Here is a 22,628-nt window from a genome sequence, read left to right as displayed (position 1 = left end):
GGAAGGGGCAAGTCTAGAGGACAGGGAGGAAGATGGAGGGGCAGAGTAAAGGAGGGGTAGGCATGGATTGGGGAAAGGGGTGGAGGAAAGAGAGATGGGGGCAAGATGGGGAATATATGAAATGAGAGGGTGCTTAGACTGATGTGAGGGCGGGGGAACTGGAGGGAAGGGAAATGGATGGAAGAACTGGAGGGAAGAGGATATAGGGAATGAAACAAGAGTTTACTCAAACTGAGATAATAATAATAATAATAATAGCTGGATTTATAAAGCACTTTTTTGCCAGAGGATACAAAGCGCTGCTATTATTATCCCGGCTTTAGCTCGAGCTACCATCCCAGGCACTCAGTGCATGCAAGGAATTACTCCTGCCGGGTACCCATTCACCTCACCTGGGTCTAGTGCAGCACAGTGTGGATAAATTTCTTGCTGAAGATGAGAACGGGGAACTGGAGGGAAGGGGACTGGAGGCAAGATGGGAAATGTATGAAATGAGATGTTGCCAGGTTGATGTAGTGGAAAGGTTAGGGTGGGTCAATGAGGGGAAGTGGAAGGACAGGGGTGAATAGGCAAGATGGGGACACCATAAGAGAAGAGGGGTGGGCTGGGCGGGGATGCTGGGCATTGAAATGTGAGGATGGGGGGAGGTGGTTATGAAAAGAGAGGGGGCTTGGATGCTGCTGTATGGAAAACCAGATGGAGGAGTTGGAACTGGGGTAATAATTAATGATGATTAATAAAAGAATCCATACAGTATGAACACTATACTATAATATAAATGGCTTACAAAGTTTATTGCAATATGCAATGTAAATACATCAAAATTAATATAATTATGTATATATATTACTTAGAAAACGTTGATGCAATAAAGACGCTGGACGGCAGATAATTGGAAGAATGGAATAGAGCTACTCATGACATATAAATGTTTACCAATCATCTTCAACATTTATCTCACTGCCAAAGGGTTCATATATTGGAGATGCTATTATTATACCCTTTAATATAGTGCTAATTTGGATTATTTCTGCAGCCTGGGAAAACATCTTTAGGATTGAGCATTATTTACATATCAATAAATTTCTCAAGATTCTAATAAAAAAGTATATTTGTCATAAATATAGTCTCTCCTGGATGCTTTAAACTTTGGCATGTTTAGATTGTGTATGTTCCTAAATCACTGCTTCCATTATAATTACTGATGTTCATGTAATTCAGAGTCCCTGTTTACAAAGAATTGTGATTGATCACATCTATCTCAGGTATGGAAATCTATCAATGTATCATCCAGGAGATTATGATCTGTTTCTTTGTAAATAAATGAGGAGCAAGGTGATTTGTCAAATGTTGATGCAGGAAAAGGTGTCCATCACTTCATGAAATTCTGAGTGCTTGGGTCAGCAGCAATGCTGTAAGCATTATATATAAAAGTGACTGATTCTTGATTGTATTATGTCAAAAGTAATGCCATTGACGTCATAAAGATAAAAGTTTGGACGGTTAAAGGACAAGTCTACCCCAACAAAAAATTTATTTGAATTTAAAGAGAAAAATCCAACAAGCAAAACACTAAAAATTTCATCAAAATCGAATGTAAAATAAGAAATTTATGGCATTCCAAAGTTTCAATTAATTTCACAAAACAGTTATATGCACATCCTTGTCGTTATGCCAATGAGGAGACTGATGATGTCATTCACTCACTATTTCTTTTACATTTTATTTTATGAAATTCAAAACATTCTAATTTTCTCATTGTCAAGTGAAACAAATTAATTCCCCCTGAACTGTGGAATGAGCATTGTTTGATACTATATGGTTCAGTCAAGTTGGTCCTTATTGTCAAATCTGTAAAAAATGAAATATTGTATAATTCAAACAATAAAAAAACAAAAGAAGTAGTGAGTTCTGGACATCATCAATCAACTGTCTCATTTTAATGTCACTGAGTTGTGAATATCATTGTTTTGTGGAAAAATAAGTGAAACATTAAAAATGTCATAACTCTCTTATTTTACATCCGATTTTGATGAAATTTTCAGTGTTGTGCTTGTTTGATTTTTCTCTATTTATTCAAATCAACACTTTTCTAGGGTGGGCTTGACCTTTAGTGTGTTTTCTCATGGTTCCCCAAGATCACCCTCAAAAGCATATTAGATCAGACAGTCCAGCACCAATGGCCTCTGCCATTGCAATGTCAGACATACTTATAGGTGAACGTTTGATGAAGACTTTTAGAATATACTTTGAATGGGTTTCACTGACTATTGCAGCTGACTGCTAGGTCATTTATTAGAAGGTGTGTTGATGCATTTAGACATAACTAAAGAGGTGAAGCTTGGTGGCTGAGACTGTACCTGTATCTCTGTGCTTACTCCTTCTGAACTGGACAGACTCAATAAGCAACATCCAAAGTGTCAAAAATTGACATTTCCAGGCCATTTTGGCTGTTTCCATGGACAGTAAATGCAAATTGTAGTTGTTTTGGTCTCTCTTCCCCTTTTTTGCAGCATGAAAGTCTTTTCTCTTTCAATCTCAATTAACAATTATGTCTTCCAATTGCAGCGTGAAAGTCTTTTCTCTTTCTATATCAGTTGACAGCTATGTCTTCTATCTGATGTTTTGTTGTTGCGCTTCTTGTCTTGGCCGTGGTGACTCTAGATGGTGAGGGTGGGGAAGGGAGAGATTCTCTCATGGTGAAAGTGAACTCATAAGGATCCTGCTTGCTCGTCTTGAACTGCAGCCTTTCATCTGAGTTGGAAAAAAAAGAGTAAGAAAGTGTCAAATTTAGAAGGTGCAATGACCTCAATATAACAGAACATGAAAAATGGTAATTTAGAAAATTACAATTTTTCATGTTCTTTTAAATCATAACACTAAACAGAAATACCTGTAATGCCCCCCCCCCCCCTCCTCTCTGAAATACTGGTGTCGTATACAGTGCTATGTTTTGATCTTTTGATATAAATGGACTAACGGAGATACGGTTCAATAAATACCTTTGTGTGGAATCTTATAAGTATCTGCTATTAAGATATTTCTCATCTGCAGTATGTATTTCAGATATAATAGTTGTCAACATCCCTTAACCCTAAAAAGACTGGGGGGCTGATTCAGCCCCCCCCCTCGACATTTTTCGCGATAAATCTGTAACGCGAAAAAGCTGGTGCTGCGCCGTTCCATGACTTTTTTCTTTCAAGTCTTGCGCAACTTTTGAGACCAAATTTGCGACGCCCGGGTACGTGGTTCCAAATTACGCAACATTTTGTAAGTGCATGTCGACCCGAAATTGCTCAAAAACATGAATTTGTGTACAAATCCAATGCAAATTGTGTTTTTAGCCAAACTTCATAAATGTATCATTATTTTAAATTTTACTAATCAAACTTAATTAATTTCATCTTGTTTATGGTCAGAATAAAGTAGCTGACGATTCCATTGAAAAAACAATAAAAAACAAAAAGTCAAAAAAACAAAGAAATACATAAGAAATTTAAAAAACAATAAAATACATTAGAAAAGAATTGTGATATTGATTTTTTTTTTAAAGTACATTTGATCAGAATCCTTCAAAGAGTCTGTGAATAGAAAATGAGCAGTTTAGAGGCCTTATTTAGTTAATTAGAGCAAATCTTTGATTTTACGCATAAATTAGCATAATTAATGAATTATGAGATTTTTCGGAAAATTTTATCCTACAGTCTTGGAGATTATGCCATGGGTAATGCACGTGCAAATTTTTGTCGCGATCGCACGGTCGACGGCCGAGATCATAGGGGGGGGGGCTGAATCAGCCCCCCCCCCCAGTCTTCGTAGGCATCAAAATAGCCCAGTCTATTTAGGGTTAAGGCCCTGTCACATCGTTCCGTTCAAGCCTTGCGGGTGAGTTGAGTTGCGGGCAATCAACCGCAACTCATTCGCAACAAAGTTTTGAGCATGTTCAAAACTTTTCTGCGTGCAAAATCAGCCTTGCATGCGCTCACGGGCAACTGCTCGAGAGATGTGTGAAAGATACTGTCAATGCAGGCGACTTGCGGGCGACCTGCGGGTAGCAAAATATAGACACCCGGAAGGCTTGCACAAAATGATGTGACAGGGCCTTTAAATAACAAATCTTATCTAACCAAGATCTTTGCTAACTAACTGTCCACTTTGAATTAAAATTGAAATTTTGTGAACAATGATAAATGTGAAATAAAACAATACAGATTGAATGTGGAGAAGCAAGTCCCTTCAATTTCCAGCCCCAGTTTTCTTCTTTTTTTCACTCTTAACCATACAACAAACATATATAAGACGATCCCTTGAAAGGTAACTGGTATCAGAGCAAGATTTGAAAATATCAACAAATTCTTAAAGAATCAAAGAGCAGAAGTCCATCTAGCTACAAAAATTGAATCACCTTTTTTTTTCTATTCATCGAAAATATGATGACACCATAATATCCTAGGACTCTAAAGTGTAACTTTTACTGAATAGATTATATCTTGAAAATAACTGCCTAGGATCCAGGTATAGAGGTCAAAGGTCAAGACTTACCTATATATGTCTCTGATCCTGCAGAAGTGGCTATCTCCTTCCATGATTTCTGGTAGCTGTAGGAAAGAGAAAAAGAAAAATGTTTCAATTTATAACAGCTTGTTCGTGTCCTTTTTGCACTTCTTCCTCTGTAACCTTTAGAAATCGGCATAAAGATCACATCAGAACCGTTTCGTAATAGGCAACAATGAAATAATGATAAACTATGAAAACTTTCAAAGAAAATCTTTAAGAATTCAAAAGATAAAGTCTAGAGCTACATTAGCCATTTTTCCCCTTAGAATACTGCTAATCCACAACAGTTGGATGGTACTAAATATGTTCTATCCGTTCATACGTGAAGGATCTTTAAAAGCTTCAATGCTTAAACATATGTATGAATGGTATCACTTACTCAAGTCAGAAATCATATGATGCCAACGTAAATGTATCACTAAAATGTAAAAACTTTGTACAGTCTCCCTCTATCACTTGATGATGATGGATGTATCCAATCAAAATGTAACTTGTGACATCAATTTTCATAGTACATTTGAACTTTTAATTCAGAAGTTATCATCATTTGAATTACCTCATGTAACTAAAGACATAATAATAACAATAACAATATGCAACATTATTACAGTATAGCCCTTATTACAAAGCTGATAATTTTGCATATTATTACCCCAGCTTTAGCACGGCGACCCTGATCAGGTGCTCAGGCATTCAATTAATTTCTTCCCACTGAGTACCAATTCATGACATCTCCGTGGAGAGTGGCAAATGTAGATAAATGCCTTACCAAAGGACATCATCACAGAAAATCCCTGGTGGGTGTTTCATAAAGCTGTTCGTAAGTTAAGAGCGACTGGTGATCCTTTCTTGTGGTAAATGGTACATTCATTGGCAATGGTTTAGCGCGTAAGAAAGAATCACCAGTTGTTCTTAAAGTCACTTTTAACTTACGAACAGCTTTATGAAACGGCCCCCGGGAGGGATTCTCATCTACTTACTCATCAAAGTTCAATCCGCTGGTCCACTGTAGGAGTTCATCGACCTCCCAGTCATCCACAGAATCTGGTCCTTTGTTCTCTATCTGAGCCATGAGACCGTCGGTAGCATCCTCAACTAGAGTGTTCAGACCCTCATCGTCGGCCTGGGCTTGGAGCATGCCTTCTTTGTACCTGCAGGTCAGAGGTCAAAGGTTAGAATTAACTTTATTTACACTCACAGTTTGTTTAATGGTTCAATCATATAGCTGTACATGAGCTTATCTTCCTTTGTATGCAGCATTTTGTATCTAACTAAATACCAAAATAACAGGTGTCCTTTGCGTCTTAGTACAGGGGCTTTTTTTAATATTGGGGCAATTAACCCTTGGCCCCATCCCCCCCCCCCCCACATACTACATGAAGTCACATGCAAAAGTGAATATATTGGGTAGATATGCAAATCCAAGATTCAAGAACACTCATATGGACGATTTGACAACATGAATCATGGCTATTACTTCATCGTTCCACCTGAGTTGTCCATTTAGAATTGAATCTAACTTACATCTCGAGTAAGAATACACACCCAAAACCAAACTCCTTTTATATGGATACCTAAATTTACATGCATGCAGGTCAAGTAAAAATTCAAGAATAGGGTACTTTGCAGGAAGTTGTATTTGATTATAAAATTATATACAGTAATTAAACTTTAATCCATTCTTTGGCTTATATTTTGGAGAAATAATATAAACTGCTAGAAAATTTCACAGAATGGTGTTCACCATCTATCACAAACTTACATTTTTTTCATCCATTCTAGTTTTGTCCTCTTCTTTTTCTTCTCAACGTCTTCCTTCCGAAGGAGCTTGGAATGTTGGAAATCTTTTTTGGTCCTGGAACTCTCCCATGTAATTGGGTCCTGGTCTGCTCTCAAGATCAACTACACCAAAAAAAAAAGTGAGTGGGCTTGTAAAGAGTAGAATCAATTCAATATACACCTGTAAAATGGATATCATCAACAATTGCACAAAGGCCAGGACAGATTTTGAAAATAATAAACGATGCATCCCAGAAAATGTCAAATAAAAAAAATGCAGATTTTTTTAAATCATAACTTAAAGATTCCCATGAGATTGTAGAGCCTGGTATTAAATATCACTGATAATACATTGAACGCATAGGTAAAATATTTTTCAATTTTGTTAGAAAAATATTTTTTATGAAATTCATATCACATATTACGTATATGACTGAGAGCTGCTTTCATGCGACGTCTAATAAAGAAAATAATAAATAAAACCTAAAAATTCTATATAGTCTCCTATTCTCTGATGGAACTACATGTATGCCCAACTTTTGATAGATTGTTCTTTCATTTTTCTGCTTGTGCCAAAACCAAAGATTTACGATTGATCCGATCAACCTCATTTCTATGGAAATCCATCATCGTCATAATATTTTCTACAAGTAATTTGAACACTGTCCTTTGTAAACAAAGAGTAGCACACTGAGTTTTCAAGAAAACAATGAATGTATGAATATACATTATAGAAAGTATTTTGAACAAACATGCATAATAAATATTGACATTGCTGGCTTTCCTTAGTTGTGGTCGATTGGAACAATCGCGACTCTTTGACAGACTGGGCCCAGGATTAGATTTGAGATCAGCGACAATGCAACTGAAAAGACAGAAGATCCCATCATTTACAATATATCAACTCACCCTATCAGAAACAAGCCTCCATCCATTATTCTCCTCTCTCTGATACCATCCTGTCTTTTCCACCTCACCACCACCTTGCCCAAGGTTTGGACTGCCCTGCTCTCTACGATTGTGGACATCCCTGGCAGCGAACCGTTTGGTACTGGCCTTGGTGTAGTCTTTAGGGCTGTTGGCACACATGTCGATGATGGTCCGATGGGTGAAGATCTTGTAGTAGATGTTCGGTGGAAACTTGGCCTGCAACATGGAAAAGGACATCAGTTTTATTACAGGTACAGAAATTGGGCAACGAGTATCGTGGATATAATATTTCTTTGATTTGCCGATCATAGGAATCTAATTCTTCCACAAAAGGGAAGTACATTGGCAAGACATTCATCTTTATTTTCCAAATTCAACCAAAATGTAATGTCTATGGATTGGCGGGTGGCAGCATTATTTGAATTAACCAAGTAAAGAAGTTGCCTCAGATGAATTCAGACAAATAAACACCTGAAAGAAATTTGCAAGCACATAGGGGTGACCCATTGAAACAGAATTCATGCATTACCAGAACAAAACATTAATCTCTATTTCCATAGTTTCAGTGCTTTGCCAATATTGTTCTAGTGAACTTCTGAAAATATCAATTAATTCCCTTTTTCAAGTACCCCTCTGCTACTGTGACAAGCAACATGACCACATCTCTGTTGGACAGGTAAAAAAAAAAGAGATAATTAATAAATGAAAACTTCTCTTTTTCATCAGGCAAAAATTGTTTTTTGTGCATAGCGAAAAACAAACACAACAGAGTATGTAATATGATTAAATATAGAAAATAAATCATTCATAAAATTTGAATAATCTAAAGTACCTCATGTAAAATGTTGCCATTACCAAAATAAATGAATATCTAATAATAGTTCAAAATTGGGGTGCTTTATGTAAAAAAAAAAGAGCAATATACAATACATTTTGAGCAAACTAAAAAGAGAAAATAATTTTCATAAAATCATTAGTAAATGTGCATATATTGCTATGTGTATTGATAACAAATGTCCAACAAAAATACAGCCAAGACAGAAAATGAATAAAATAAATAAAAACATCAAACAAACATCAACTTTGCTAATTTCAAACTCACCCCGGCAAGTCTAAACTTGATGTGGATCCCTGCAGCAGCATCCAGCAAACGAGCCTCCTTTGGATTGATGCAACGCAGCATCATCGCTGGGTTACCACGGCAACGGAAGTTGATGAGGTCTCTGTAGTAGCGGTACACCTGCACATCCTGTTAGAAGAGCAGAATGGGTCTGTGCAGTCATATACGCACAGATGATATCCCTTCATACATTTACTCCAAACCATGCAAAGACAATGTCACATAGCAATCAATTAATTGGTGTAATACTTAGCAAATTGCATCATTTCTTGCAGAAAAAGAGAGCAAAATCATTTCAACTCATAAAAAAGATATATAAATATATGTGCTGAACATGAAAACTGTTAATTGCTGTTAATTCCATTTTCATTAAATTCATAAAATGGTACAAATTATTAAAAGTATTCATTTTGTTCATGTTTTTCATTTATTTTAATTTTTGTTGGTTTCATTGAATCTGTACGTTAAAGATTGATGTTACATTTTGAACATCGCTTTCTTTAGAGATATGCTCTAACCAGTCAATAACTCAGTCATCTACTCTGACTCATGTACATAACCTGCTGTGCACAGTAAACTTACAATATGTCTCCTCCATGCTTGTTGAATGATAGCTGCTGCCTCGTTGGGCACCAATGGCTCTGTTCTCTTCTTCTTCTTCTTCTTGATCGGCACCGACTTCCTCGACCTCCTCGACTCTGCCTTGACTGATGGGGGTGGTGCCCCTGGTGTGTGGATCTCACCCCTGACCACACCTGTCTCTGGTGAGAGGACGATGGATACTGACTTGCCAACGGATGAGGCACTCTTCAGAGGTGTGACGGCAGCCATGATGCCTTGGAGCTGACGTCTGGTGTGGACCTTGTGCCACCAGCTCTGAATGAAGTGGGCACAGAAGTCTTCAAATCTGAAGCAAAAACAGAGAATACAGGGGAAAATTATGGTGAATGGACACACTCTTTTCAATCCTAAGTCAACCAGCAGAATCACAGTAACTGAGCTCTATGTGCCAGTAAATGACAATAAATTTAACACACAGTTAACAAAGAAGGTAGTATTTCCCATCTTTTAAGGTTGGACATACTGTACAAGTATGAATTTTACTAATTCCAAACTTTTACTTCTTTGATCTTGAGAAGGAAGGGTAAATGGGGGTGTGGGGAATCACTAGATACAGTAATTCAACAAGTGAGGTTCTCAAAAAATACTACTATCAAAATGAATGAAGCCGTTTTATCATTCCAATGGGAAGGCTTCCCACTGCATTCACAGTTCTGGCTGTCATTTTATTTTACTATCCTGAACATAAACAGCGTTGAGCATTTCTTATCTCTCAATTTTGTTTGTAGTTCCCTGTTTTCTAACCTTGTAATTTTTTAGAAACATACTCAAAACTTCTAGATGCTATTGAAACAAGCAGTCCTGATAATATTTGAGTTCAGACCAAGCTGATACTACGATACAACTCAAATTTCTTGCAATGACAGCATTCAGGCTACAACTATTTGTGTTGTATCAAGGAGAAACTAGGGAAGCGCTTGGAAATCTTGTCACTTCTTCATATGATGATGACAAAACTGTTCAAAAGGTGAGATATAAAGCACCTTGCTATGTCACAAAGTCAGAACCGCCTCTTTCACGCAGGAATCCCTCAAACGGCCAATTCTCACACTTCATCATCTAGACAGAACAATGATGGAGAATGCAGGAAAGCCACTATGGACAGACGCATTATGCCTTGATTGCAGAATTCCTGCTCAAAGACAAGGCAGAGACTTTGACAAGGTACCTAAGCCGAAGCCACTCTCACACAGAAAATCATCTTAATCAACTCCTTTAATACAAACATTTATTTGTGTGGTAAATAATGTGTGATATACTCACGTGATACACTCCTCCCCTCTGTCCTCTGCTTTCCGACAACAGTTCTGATAATATTCCTGCAACCTTGACTCTCGTACCCTGGACTCCTGCTCTTTAGACTAAAAGGAGTAACAATGTTCAAGAAAATTTTGATTAGAGAAGATCCCACAGTTATTCTATAGGGCTTTTCCAGATATTTTGGGGAAAAAAGGGGTGGTCATTTTACCCCATCTGTAACACGAAAATATCTTGCCGCAACGTTTCATGAATTCTGTCCTTAAAGTCTCGTGTAATATATCATTCTTTTTACTCATTCTGATTACAACCTATTGATTTCATATTACAGTGCATGTATTCATGAGTGAAACAGTGTCAATGACGATTTCCATCAGAGGAAACAATGAAAAATATAAAGTAAAACTAAATACATACGTAATTTAAAAAAACTATTAAAAAACATTAAAAAAAAGTTTAAGGAATCTTTTTTAATATACTTTTGATGACAATCCTAGAAAGAGTGTCCAGACCAAAATTTTGCAGTTTTTTTTAGCTATGTTTTTAGCCAAACAACCAATTTATTAGTTTATGCATGAATTAGATTAATTGACTAATCAAATATAAACTTCAATAATTTTGGTACAATGAACTATCCAATTTTGGAGATTACGTCATGGGCAAGGTGCGTGCTGATCTTTGTCGCAGTCGCTTGATCAACACAAATAACCAAGTTTACAAGCTTATAAATACCTCATGATATGACCCCCAGGTCCTAGTACAAAGCATAACATGGAAATTAGACCATCTGGTAGTTAACAGGGAAAGTTGATAATCATCGTTACCTGGTTGACAGCAGCGACTGAACGTTGATACGAGGAAGCCCTTGAGGCAAGAAACGTACTGTAAACACTTGATACAGGTCTGTTTTGCTCAACGCTGGCCCGAGCATTTAGGACATCAAATAAACGACACCTATAAGATTTAGACAGAATAGTAAAAATGATACAGTAGCTGAAATGAAGCTCTACTTAAGTGGCCAAATTAGTATTTTTTATATTGGCATTATTAAGATATTGTTAATGTAATGGTGAGTTATATTATGTGACAACAAGCAATACATACGAAATGAAGTAGTACAAAATTAGTTTTACAAAACATGATTTACTATGACCTGTACACAAATGGGAAAGTTGCAAAAGATTTGCAGTGTATAAAAAGCATGTCACGACATGGATAGCTACAGAACAAGACATAAGAAGATTAACTTAATGAATTAAGATAAGAACTTTTCACCGGTGATCACAAAAAGTTATAACTAGTGCAAATCGAGCAATGTGAAAGGTTTGAAAAGCTGTGCATGCAGTACAAAAATTTGTTCATCTTGCTTCTAAGGGGGCAAGCATCGACTGAGGGTAATTTTTATTCAGGCATCGAAAGTTTAGAAACCAATTTGGATTACATTCAAACAATCTGAAAAGGGGTGCTCAAATCTATTAGGTGATTTCCAGACTGGTGCTAGTGTTGGTTTCATATTCATGTTCAGAGCAAGAATAATGCTGCAGGACTGGGCTACAGTACTGATTGGGGAATAAAAATATAAGTATGAATCATGTTGCAGACAGTTTTAAAATGTTATCAATGACAACACGTGACTCATTTCAATTGGATATTGTGGCTGCCGAACTGTTTTTGTTTATCTTTCTTTCTTTTCTTTCAATCACAATAATCTAAATATTGGTAACAAGGCATTTAGTTCACCAGTCATGTTATTTTGTGCATTTTTTTAAAGGAATAGAGAGCGTCACGTCTGCCAGCTAAATCAGCTATCAATACTGAACTTGAAATCACCCTTAATAAAGATGGCTCTGGAAAGAATGGGTGATTTCAAGCTCCAAAACTTATTCAGAGTTTGTAAAACTGATCCAGATCACATTATTGACATCTCAACAACTAGTGAGTGACTTCTCAGGACCATCTTCATTTCATGTTTGGTCTTATAATCGTGTAAGAATTTACCTAACACCAACACCAAAAGGTCAACACTGAACTTGAAATCACCCAATGAGTGCTACCTGATGCAAAACCCTCTCCACATCCTCTGAAGTTCAATGGTTGCTGCACTCCGCCTGTCCCCGTCCTCTGCATCACCCCCATCATTGAGGATGAGGGCCCTCCGGACAGACTTGGGGGCAGCGGCCAGGTGACGGTCGGCCGGTGGTGGTGGGTCATCTGGACACGACCGGGGTTAGTCATGAAGTGGTATGAAAGGGGCAGGGATTGCGGTGAGGTGCAGGAATGATATAGGATAGTGAGACAAAAGACGAGAAAAGAAAGATGACAAGAGATGATAGCTCAATGCAAGAACATTAGAAAGTAGTGAGAGCAAGACAGTTTTGGCTTTAAAAAAGAGATTATTACAGAAACAAGATAATATTAACATTAATTGCATGAGCAGAAATGGTGTTGTTTAGGAAGGGAACACATTTGATACAAGCTAAAAAAAATTATACACAACAGAAGTGAATATTTTCACAGCACAAACAAGCACACAAATGCTGTACTAGTAGCCTAGTTACTTTTTACCCAAGGCATTGATGATAATGAACAAAGTCAAAGAAATTATATGCAACTACATGTACATGTATCAAAGCATAATCATCTCCCATCTTATAATCTTTATCTTTCATCAGTAAAAAACTAAAATGTGAGATTTCGATGTGAATCACTCTGAATATTAAGTTTTTTATGTGATGTTTTATTGCAGATGAATTAAAAGAACATTTCCACTTTTTTTACAATAGCATTATCTAAATTCATAAGGATGCAAGTAAATGTAAAAATCATATGATGGCACAATTAAGCTTAGTTATAAATGCACAAGCTTTAAATGAAGAACCAAGGCATATCAAAAGTGTAATTTATATTCTGTTCAAAGTCAAGAGGAAATCTTGTTTTATAATTCCTACCTTTAAACTTCACCAGTCTCAATAATTTTGTTGCTTCTTTGCAGGACAACATCATGGCATAAAATCATCAAACTGCAAAAGAACAGAAATGACACTAAATATTTGAGTTTGAACAGGACCATTTGTTTTTGGCAATGCAAACAATCATTTTCATTGTAAAAACAGAAAGAACACATGACCATGTACAGAATTGTACAAACAAAAAGACTGTCCTAACAGTAGGCTAACACTGCAGCAGAAAATACAGGTGGTGTCCTATTAAAGATGAAGATGTCATAACTTTCTTATTTCACATCCGATTTTGATGAAATTTTCAGTGTTATGCTTGTTGGATTTTTCTCTTTTTATCCAAATCAACTTTCGGTTGGGGTGGACTTGTCATTTAAAGGCAAGCATACTGTACTTGTAGATCTACTTAAAAGTTAAACTCCCTATACTAGAGAGCCACTGAGGGCCTAGATCCTCATGGCTTTGTGCCTTCGTCCCCAAAAGTCATTTCAGTTTCTGTCCAGTTTATAACACGGGTTGTATGGTAACTGAGGGGGATGCATCAATCATTGCACACCAATTATAATGGTAATATCACTAGGGAATGTGTTAACTGCAGAGTGACAAATGATTCCTATCAACATTCCCAGCATAGTCGTGAGGCTGCAATAAGAATTGCAAAATGAAGAAAAAAACCTGCAGTTCTCGTGTGTTTCTAATTCGAACTTTCATAAGTGCCAAGTTCTTTTTTTTGAATGGGCCATGGCTGCTTGCTGCAAAAAGAACTTGCCAACAATGACATTTTTTCATGGGCCATGGCTACTTGCTACAAGCAGCAGTGGCATATTCAAATTTACCCATTAAATATTACGTTGCCGTACCTTTCACGAAGTGTGCTGAATATTCATGACATCCTTACAATTTACATGTACTTAAAAATTCAGAAATTTCAGGCGAAAAGAGTTTTTCATATATTCAAATTTGTGGATTTTTTCATCTCATACAAAGACTTGGGTACTGGGAAATATTTTTATTTTGCAAAATTGAAAGTTGAGCTTGAAGTCGACATTGTTTGAAGACCGCCGATTATTGGCTATTGCTGAGCCTACAGAGTCGATGGCAAACAAGTTTGCAAGTTTGTGTATGATGGGGGGACCTAAAGCTACGCACGTTGATTACAAACAAATAAAAAACTATGCCAATTTTGATATTTCAACAAATTGTTTTTCACTAATAATAATATGTAGTAAATATTCTAAAGATCCTTAATACCCAGAAGAAAATATCACAAAACTCACTAGGGCCTAATACGAAAATCCCGACGTTTATTCCGAACCCCGGGGGGGCCACTTACATTGACGAATGGATACCATGCGCGACCAAGAAAACACGTAAAAAGGATGTCTTTTTCAAGATAGGGCACGTTACATACGTAACGTGAAAAGGGTGTCAAAAACACAAAAATAATGAAAAAAGGGTATCTATATTTCGCTAGGAAAGCTACGTGTTTAGGGTCACATTTGCGGGGATGATAAAACAAAATTAAAATGTTGTATAAAGGATGTCCTTTTTGCCCCAACACTACGTGTTTAGAGTCCCGATTTGCGCGAGGTGAGGAAGATGGGGCCGTAGGTACTAAACCAAATGGTGTGTAAATTAGGTAAAACCGACGACCGACGGACCCGTGACACAACAATAAAATATCGCTGTATACTTGTTTAGGGGTTCATTTCAGGGAATATTTGCCAAGATTATAGTTTTGTTTCCAATACTAGAGTTTGAGACGCCAATACTTGTTAAGGGGTGCATTTTCAGAACATGGAAAATACGTGTTTAGGGTGCTTTTCGAGACCCCGTGGTCGCGCATGGTATCCACTCGTCAATGGAAGTGGCCCCCCCCCCCCGGGTTCCGAACACCTCTTGGTTTTTCCGCCCAATGTAGAAGCCCAGGACCAAAATCCAATTGAAACCAGTTGGTTTTAACTGGAATATAACAATTTCCAGTTGAAACCAATTGAAACCAGTTGGGCAACTGGAAATCCTAACTGGAACCCGTTGGGCAACTGGAAATCCTAACTGGAACCAGTTGGGTAACTGGAAATGATTTCTAACTGGAACCAGTTGGGTAACTGGAAATCCTAACTGGAACCAGTTGGGTAACTGGAAATCCTAACTGGAACCAATTGGGTAACTGGAGATGACTTCTAACTGGAAAGGTGATTATAACTGGAAATTAATTCTAATGAACCCGTTGGGTAACTGGAAATCCTAACTGGATCCAGTTGGGTAACTGGAAATGACTTCCAATTGGTTTCCAATTGGAAATTTTCCAGTTACCCAACTGGTTCCAATTGAAACCAGTTGATTTGCATATATCTTGTGCACAGATTAATGTTTTATGTGATTCATCATCATTTAAAATGTATCTATTTAATTCTTTTCTATTTCAAGTACCATACTTGTTTCAGATAAGTGTTTAGAATGCTTAGCAGTGAGAACCATGTTCATAAATGTTATAGATTATAATTAAAACAGATTATAAGATAATTAGTACACCACTAACTGTTACCAAATTACATCAAATACAAATACATATATTTGAAAATCTTTCTTAGGAATATATATACATTATAAAAGTCTATTTTATCAATGCCCTTTACATTGGTATTATAGACATATAGCACTGCTTCTTTTTCGGCATGAGTAATAGTTAGTGCAAAATCTAATTAATTTGTAACTAATGAAGTCATTCCAACTGGAAGTTCCAATTGGATCCAGTTGGAAACCAATTAGTTTCAACTGGTTCCAGTTACCTCCAATTGGTTTCAACTGGAACCAATTGAAACCAGTTACCTCCAATTGGATTCAACTGGTTTTAATAGGGAAATTGGAACAACTGGAACCAATTGAAACCAGTTGCCAACTGGTTCCAGTTGCCCAATTGGTTTTAACTGGAACCAGTTGGCAACTGGTTTCAATTAGTTCCAGTTGTTCCAATTTCCATATTGAAACCAGTTGGCCAACTGGTTTCAATTGGTTTTGCTCTAATTGGTTTCAACTGGATTTTGGTCCTGGGAGGGGTCCTAAAGCTACGCACATGATTTATCATACAAATAAATAGTGTACAAATACACCAGGCTTTGAGTAAGTATAGCGGGAATTATTCATCCGAGATTGGATAGGCATGACTATTTAAAAATACATAGTAATTTTGCCAGTACAACCGAGGATGAATAATTCCCTCTATACTTTCGAAATAAAGGCCTGGTATATTCATTTTATATCCTACTTTAAAGGGATGGTCCGGGCTGAAAGTATTTATAGCTTAATAAATAGAGTAGAATTCACTGAGAAAAATGCCGAAAATCTCATCAAAATCGGATAACAAATAACAAAGTTATTGAATTTTAAGGTTTAGCAATATTTTGTGAAAACAGTCGTTATGAATATTCATTAGGTGGGCTAATGATGTCACATCCCCACTTGTTCTTTTGTATTTTATTATATGAAATTAGGTTTATTCAAATTTTTTCCTCCAAGAACTAGAAAAATTGGATTGATAACTGATTTAGTGTGCATTAGATATTTATTGCTGCAACTTATTTCATTATAAGGGAGACATATTTTTTACACAAGTATGAAATAATGAAAATATTGCTAAATTTTAAACTTCAATAACTTTATTATTTGTTATCCGATTTTGATGAAATTTTTGGCACTTTGCTCAGAGAATTCTACACTATGTATCAAGATATAAATATTTTCAGCCCGGACCATTCCTTTAATAAGTTAGAGCGATAGATCTTGACAATCTAGTTTTTACTCGTAGTTCATCCTTTTTAAATCTGAATCAAGATAACCCCGCTGCGCTGACTGACCTACTTTTCCTGAAACACGTTCATCAGTGCGCGGAACGCGTATTAGTGCTTGCGCCGTCATGATCTGTGACGTCAATGATGGAATAGTCGACTCTTCCATCATTGACGTCATGGAATAGCACATTTTCTTCGGTGGGCGTTTCATTTTCGACATCACCACAAAATAGTGAGAATATGTTTGGTCACATGATCCTATTTAAACCGATCAGCATAGGATTTAATTTATGTTGGATATATTCCTGTGCCTTAATAAGTTAATTTCTAACATATGTTAACATTATTATAGGTAAATATGAAATTAAAGTGAATATACTAATAATACTAGAGTCTAGATCTAGCTTCAAAATTCTGAATAATTGCGAGTTTTCTCTGCATTTAGTGATTTTTTGCAACCTCTCTGTAGAAAAATGCATGCGCAATGTCGATGATGAGGTGGATACTAAATTACTAACGTTAGGACCTGCGAGTTTAGCCTCTAGGACCAGGACCCTACCAAGTCCCACCCATGGGTGCATTACTGGCGCCATGTACAGGAAAATTGAAGGCACGGCGCATGCAAAATTGCAACAAACTCCCGCGAATTTCAGAAGAGGTTTTATGAAATCAGGTCCTTCTACGAAACTTACCGATCAATGTGAAGTCAATTCCCCCTAATAAAGTAATGTGATGAATATCCCTCAAATAGCATCATTTAAGGACGTTCCACAGTTAAAGTGAAATCCATGTCATTTTCACCAAACTTTGCACATAGATACTTTAGAACCTTAATATTCGAAATATGCCAAAATTAACATAGGTCCATGTGCTTGATTTTTTGCTATAGAGCTTCAAAGTTCACCCAAATTGATGTTCTTAAGAATTGCGCATTTAAAAGAATTTGGCATTTTTAGACCGCCCAAGATTACTACATTACAATTAGTTTAAACCTCTATTACTCAGTCAAAATACATGAAAAAGTTATCAAATTTCGCAAGAGAATTAATAATTGTATCGTTAGAATGGAGAATTTATTTAAAGTGCTATTTGTTTGCAATTTTAAGTTTAACAGCACTGTCAGTTCTTCAATATGACGTAAAAGATAACAAAATCCCATTCTAAAAAATGTAAAATTTCAGTAACAAACTACAAACGTACAATAAATGCTGCAGTTTATTCAAAATCCATGTCATTTTCACCAAAATATGCAGAGTTGTAGAGGAAGGTATAACTAAGAGGTACAAGCATTAAAAAATATGGTTTCATGAGCTTGTTTTTAAACTATCAGCATTTTTATTAGAGCCAATGTGCTTTTTAAAACACCAAAAATGCACCGAATGCTTTGTATCTATGTGAAGAAAAAATCAAAACCACTCTACCATTTATTCAAACTCGGGGTAATATTCGTGATTCTTGCCAGCACTGCAGAGTAAAGTATTTTGAAATTGTAGCAATTTTTTTTTAATGGTCCATGGAATAATTCCATTTTTTAGCTTCATGAAATAAAGTATCGAATCTGCAGTTAAAGTGCAGAAGATGACAAAAATCAGCTCATACCCGCAGCTAATTAATCACCTGTTCATCCATTGTGACGTCAGCGCGCAGAGTGTAAACTATGCGCAGATCATAATGCGCACAAACATAACTGTGGAACGTCCTTAAGCGTTGATTTTTCTTCTCGTTGACAAAATACAGAGCTTGCTTCTATTTCCCAAATTTTTCATCTAATTAGCTAAAGAGGGCGCACGATTTATCTTCATATCAAAGACACTACATTCTACAAGGGAAAGACTAGGCACAAAAACTATTTTACACGTAAATCGATGCAAAGCGTTACGCGAAGTCGGCAAAGTGTCCAATCTTTTTACTGTATAAGACTTTGGTGGAATGTTTATTGACAATTGCAAACGAACGGTAGCACTACGGGCTTCGTTCAAGGTACGTAGAATTTTCAATTTTTTTGTTTAATGTGTCATTGCTTTGAATTTTTTCCAATAAGTATTATTGTCAGCAAAAATAATATAAAAGTATGTTTTTTAAGTTATTGCATATATTGGTGTCTATGACTCTATATTTTATCAAACAATCATGGGAATTGCGCATACAATGAATCAAAATTCTAGATTCTAGTTTTTAAAAAATACCGACAAGCTGAATTAAGGTTGTGAATTGTATTAGCGCCACCAACGACCTTCCTTTTATTTCCATGGAAGAGACATGCGAAGCCACTTTCCAGGCCGAGGCTAAGCGATTTTGCTCTTTTTTATGTGCATTTTAATTTATATAAAAAATATTTTAAAATTAAAAATGGAATGCTTAAATTTCACCAGGAAAAGCCCTGGTGAGTAGCAGAATGAGTTCCAGCTAACATTATTCGCATTATGAAGCGATGTTAACCGACAACTGTAAAATCCTTTGCGTAAACACCTTCGTAGTGCGAGGTTAGTATTGCATTCAAATACTAAACTCGCAATTGGCAATGAATACGTGTCGTGTGAGTGACCAAGTCCAACTCCAAGTTCCAACCATGGGCGGAAATCCCAGGGGGGACAGGGGGGACGTGTCCCCCCTACTCAAAATAGTAGGGGGGACACAATATCAAATGTCCCCCCTACTATTTTTTGTCGTTTATGATGGTAAGAAATACATCATTCTAAATCGAAATAAAACATGTATTTTGGGACGAGTTGGGACGGGATGACCGTACTTTTGGGATGATAACCTTTTTTTTGCTTGTCAAATTTCCCCGCCCCTTGTCCCCATAGGCGGATCCAGAGGGCCGAGGCCCCCCCCCCCCCATTGGCGGAGCAAAAAAAGAAAAAAGGGAAAGAAAGAAGGAAGGAAAAAGGAGGGAAAAGAGAGGAGAAAAAGAAGAGAAGGACGACGAGTGCATAAAATAAGATGAGGGGAAGACTTGGAAGATAAAAAGAATCTTTCGTGCCACTATATAAAATTTTCGCTCGCGCTTCGCGCTCGCATTGCCTGTTAGGTGATTTACATATCTTGTTCAATATGGAGCTCAAATATCAAGTTTGGAAGTCAATATACAAAACATATTTCACCTCGGAAATCGAACTTTCATTATTTTGTGTGATTTACAAATTGATTTTTAAAAAGTGCTCTGTAAAAATATCAGTTTTATGGTCTGAATAATTTTATCAACATTTGCTGCTTGCGCTGCGTGCTCGCAAATTTTGATTTATCAGGTACCTATTATTTTTGTGTATTCCATAAAGTTTTCAAAATGTCCCTTTTCAGGTCTTATTTTCAAGAGGTATCAGCTAGCGCTGCGCGCTGGCATTTTGATTGGCGAGTTATGTATGTTTCAATATTGATTATACAACAAACTACTTAAAATCCCATTTCCATGACAGTTTATCAAAAATTTTAGCTCGCGATTTGCGCTCGCATTAATGGATAAATATATATTAACTGATGCATCCTATTCATAATTACAATTTTTAAGTGAAATGTCCAGTTTTTATGCCATATCATCAGATTTCGCGCCCTCATTAGGCATTAATAAATATGATATTAATTTAATACTTAAATTGTCCCTTTTGTTTCATCTCGCACTTAGCAAGAGGAATAGGAAGATAGTCATCATTTTCATGACATGTCGTAGGATGTCCCGGTCCGGTTTATGTCAAAACTCAAAGTAATAATAATGAAAATTTTAGCTCTTTTTTTTAAGTGCGATCCATATCCATCTTACAATTTTCCTACAAAGTGCTTGAAATATAAAGCTGTAATTGATTCTTTTTTCAGATCGGAATATCAAAGTTTCATGATTTTCATGATTAAAGATGTATTTAGAATGCCTAGATTCTTTAGGTTTATATAACTCTATGGTCTAAATATGAAACACGCGCGCACATGTTTATTCAAATACTCAATTTGTTCTCTATTTAAATCATTATCCAGTTTCAGATCACAATATCAAAATTTTTCTGCTCGCGCTTTGTGCTCGCATTATTAATGTAGGAAGACCCCTTATTACTCATCCTTTTCATGATTTACAAAACATTGATTTTGATTGATTTATTTTATCTAAACACGGTAAAAAGCCCTCGATCAGCCTATGGCTGTTTACAAAACATGAACAGAGTGGCCCATTTTTAGGTCTAAATCTCGATTTTTTTTTCTGCTCGCGCTTCGCGCTCGCATCAATTGTTGAATTATATAGCTATCCTGTTCACGATTACAAAAATTGATTAAAATTTTCCATTCTTTCTTTATAAATTTTCAAAAAATTTCAGCTCGCGCTTCACGCTCGCATTTTTTTATTGTTGAAATATGTAACGCCTTCATGGCTAAGTGCAAGCAGTCCTTAACAGGTACCAGTTCAAAACGTATATCAAAAATTTCTGCTCGCGCTTTGCGCTCGCATTATCAATACTCGTCCTCATCAATTGTCTACTTATATACCTATTCTGCTTGAGTTACAAAAAGTGCTAAGAATTTCCATTCTTTAGGTGAAAATGTCCAAAAAAAATCAGCTCGCGCTTCGCGCTCGCATTATTTGATTGTTAAATGCTAACTGCACGCAGTCTTTAACAGGTATCTTTTCCATCAGTTCATTTCTGCTCGCGCTTTGCGTTCGTAGTAATTATTAAGTTGCATACACATTTTTTTTCAGGATAACAAACATTGCCCAGAATGTTCAAATTTTAGGAAAAAATACATAAAATTTCCAAAAAATTAGCTCGCGTTTCGCGCTCGCATCATACATACAAATAATGATTATGATATTATAATTTTTTATATATCAATTTATAAGAATAAAGCTAAGAAGTGACTAATGAGGACTACCCCTTCAAAGAAACAAACACAAATCATCTTCGAGCTGCCGATCGGGGAAAATATGGCTGAAACAAATTTCCGCCCCCCCTATTGGCGAAGGCTGGATCCGCCCGTGTCCCCCCTACCTTTTGGGAGAGATTTCCGCCCCTGGTTCCAACTAGCTTTTTAACTTTATTGGGACAAATTTGCCTCTTGAGACTTGAGTCTTGGCCAAGAGGCAACTTTGTAATTTGTAATTTTTTCAATAAAAAAAAGGAAAGACCAAAAAAGCGTGTAATTTTGCCCCTCCCCATCATACCATTACCATACCACTCTGTCGACTGCCCGTGCGCCATAACCAATTCAATTGTCCTCCAGACATGACCCTGATTTTGCCCCTCAACCCTCGGGGAGAAGTTTTCCAGATTCCGTACAGAACGCACTGAGCGAATCGGCGTCCGTTGTCAAGTCCGTAACCACGGCAGTAAACACTTGCAAAAGCAAACATAACAACATTAATTTGAAGACAAAATAAGATAAACAATATAACTACAATATGTTATACAGAATTATCCACACAGTAATTACCACAAATACAACGATTCGTCAATAAATAAATATATTTACCAGGGTCCAGAGTCAGAGAGACACAAAAAAAAATTTCCTTCTCTTCGGATTCTATCAAATTCATTGTGAGTCGCCCTCTATCGTCAATATATAGATTTGAGTTCTAGAAAGCGCTATAATTTATTTATTTTTTTTTTTTTTTTTATTCCGCGTTGTTTTCCTTCT

General features: G+C 36.5%; 1 protein-coding gene across 3 annotated transcripts; it reads right to left on the bottom strand.

The window, feature by feature from the left end:
• Positions 1-768: 768 nt before the first annotated feature.
• LOC129259494 (protein MFI-like) lies at positions 769-22,533 on the bottom strand. 3 transcript variants are annotated; one of them, XM_064098444.1, is made up of 11 exons: positions 22,464-22,533; positions 13,213-13,284; positions 11,089-11,218; positions 10,271-10,368; positions 8,969-9,293; positions 8,369-8,515; positions 7,246-7,482; positions 6,320-6,459; positions 5,538-5,708; positions 4,543-4,598; positions 769-2,754 (listed from the first exon to the last, which is right to left on the bottom strand). In XM_064098444.1, exons 5-11 carry the CDS (start codon positions 9,215-9,217, stop codon positions 2,594-2,596), a joined length of 1,161 nt encoding a protein of 386 aa, XP_063954514.1. In that variant the 5' UTR covers positions 9,218-9,293; positions 10,271-10,368; positions 11,089-11,218; positions 13,213-13,284; positions 22,464-22,533; the 3' UTR covers positions 769-2,593. The 3 variants fall into 3 exon arrangements, with proteins under 3 accessions (XP_063954514.1, XP_063954515.1, XP_063954516.1); XM_064098445.1 differs by having other exon boundaries at positions 22,425-22,532; XM_064098446.1 differs by lacking the exon at positions 22,464-22,533 and adding an exon at positions 22,167-22,327.
• Between the last annotated feature and the right edge of the window lie 95 nt (positions 22,534-22,628).

This window comes from Lytechinus pictus, chromosome 4 (genome assembly GCF_037042905.1).
Source record: "Lytechinus pictus isolate F3 Inbred chromosome 4, Lp3.0, whole genome shotgun sequence".
NCBI classification, from domain to species: domain Eukaryota; kingdom Metazoa; phylum Echinodermata; class Echinoidea; order Temnopleuroida; family Toxopneustidae; genus Lytechinus; species Lytechinus pictus.
Note: the sequence above shows the minus strand (reverse complement) of the source record. Positions and strands in the feature narration are given on the sequence as shown.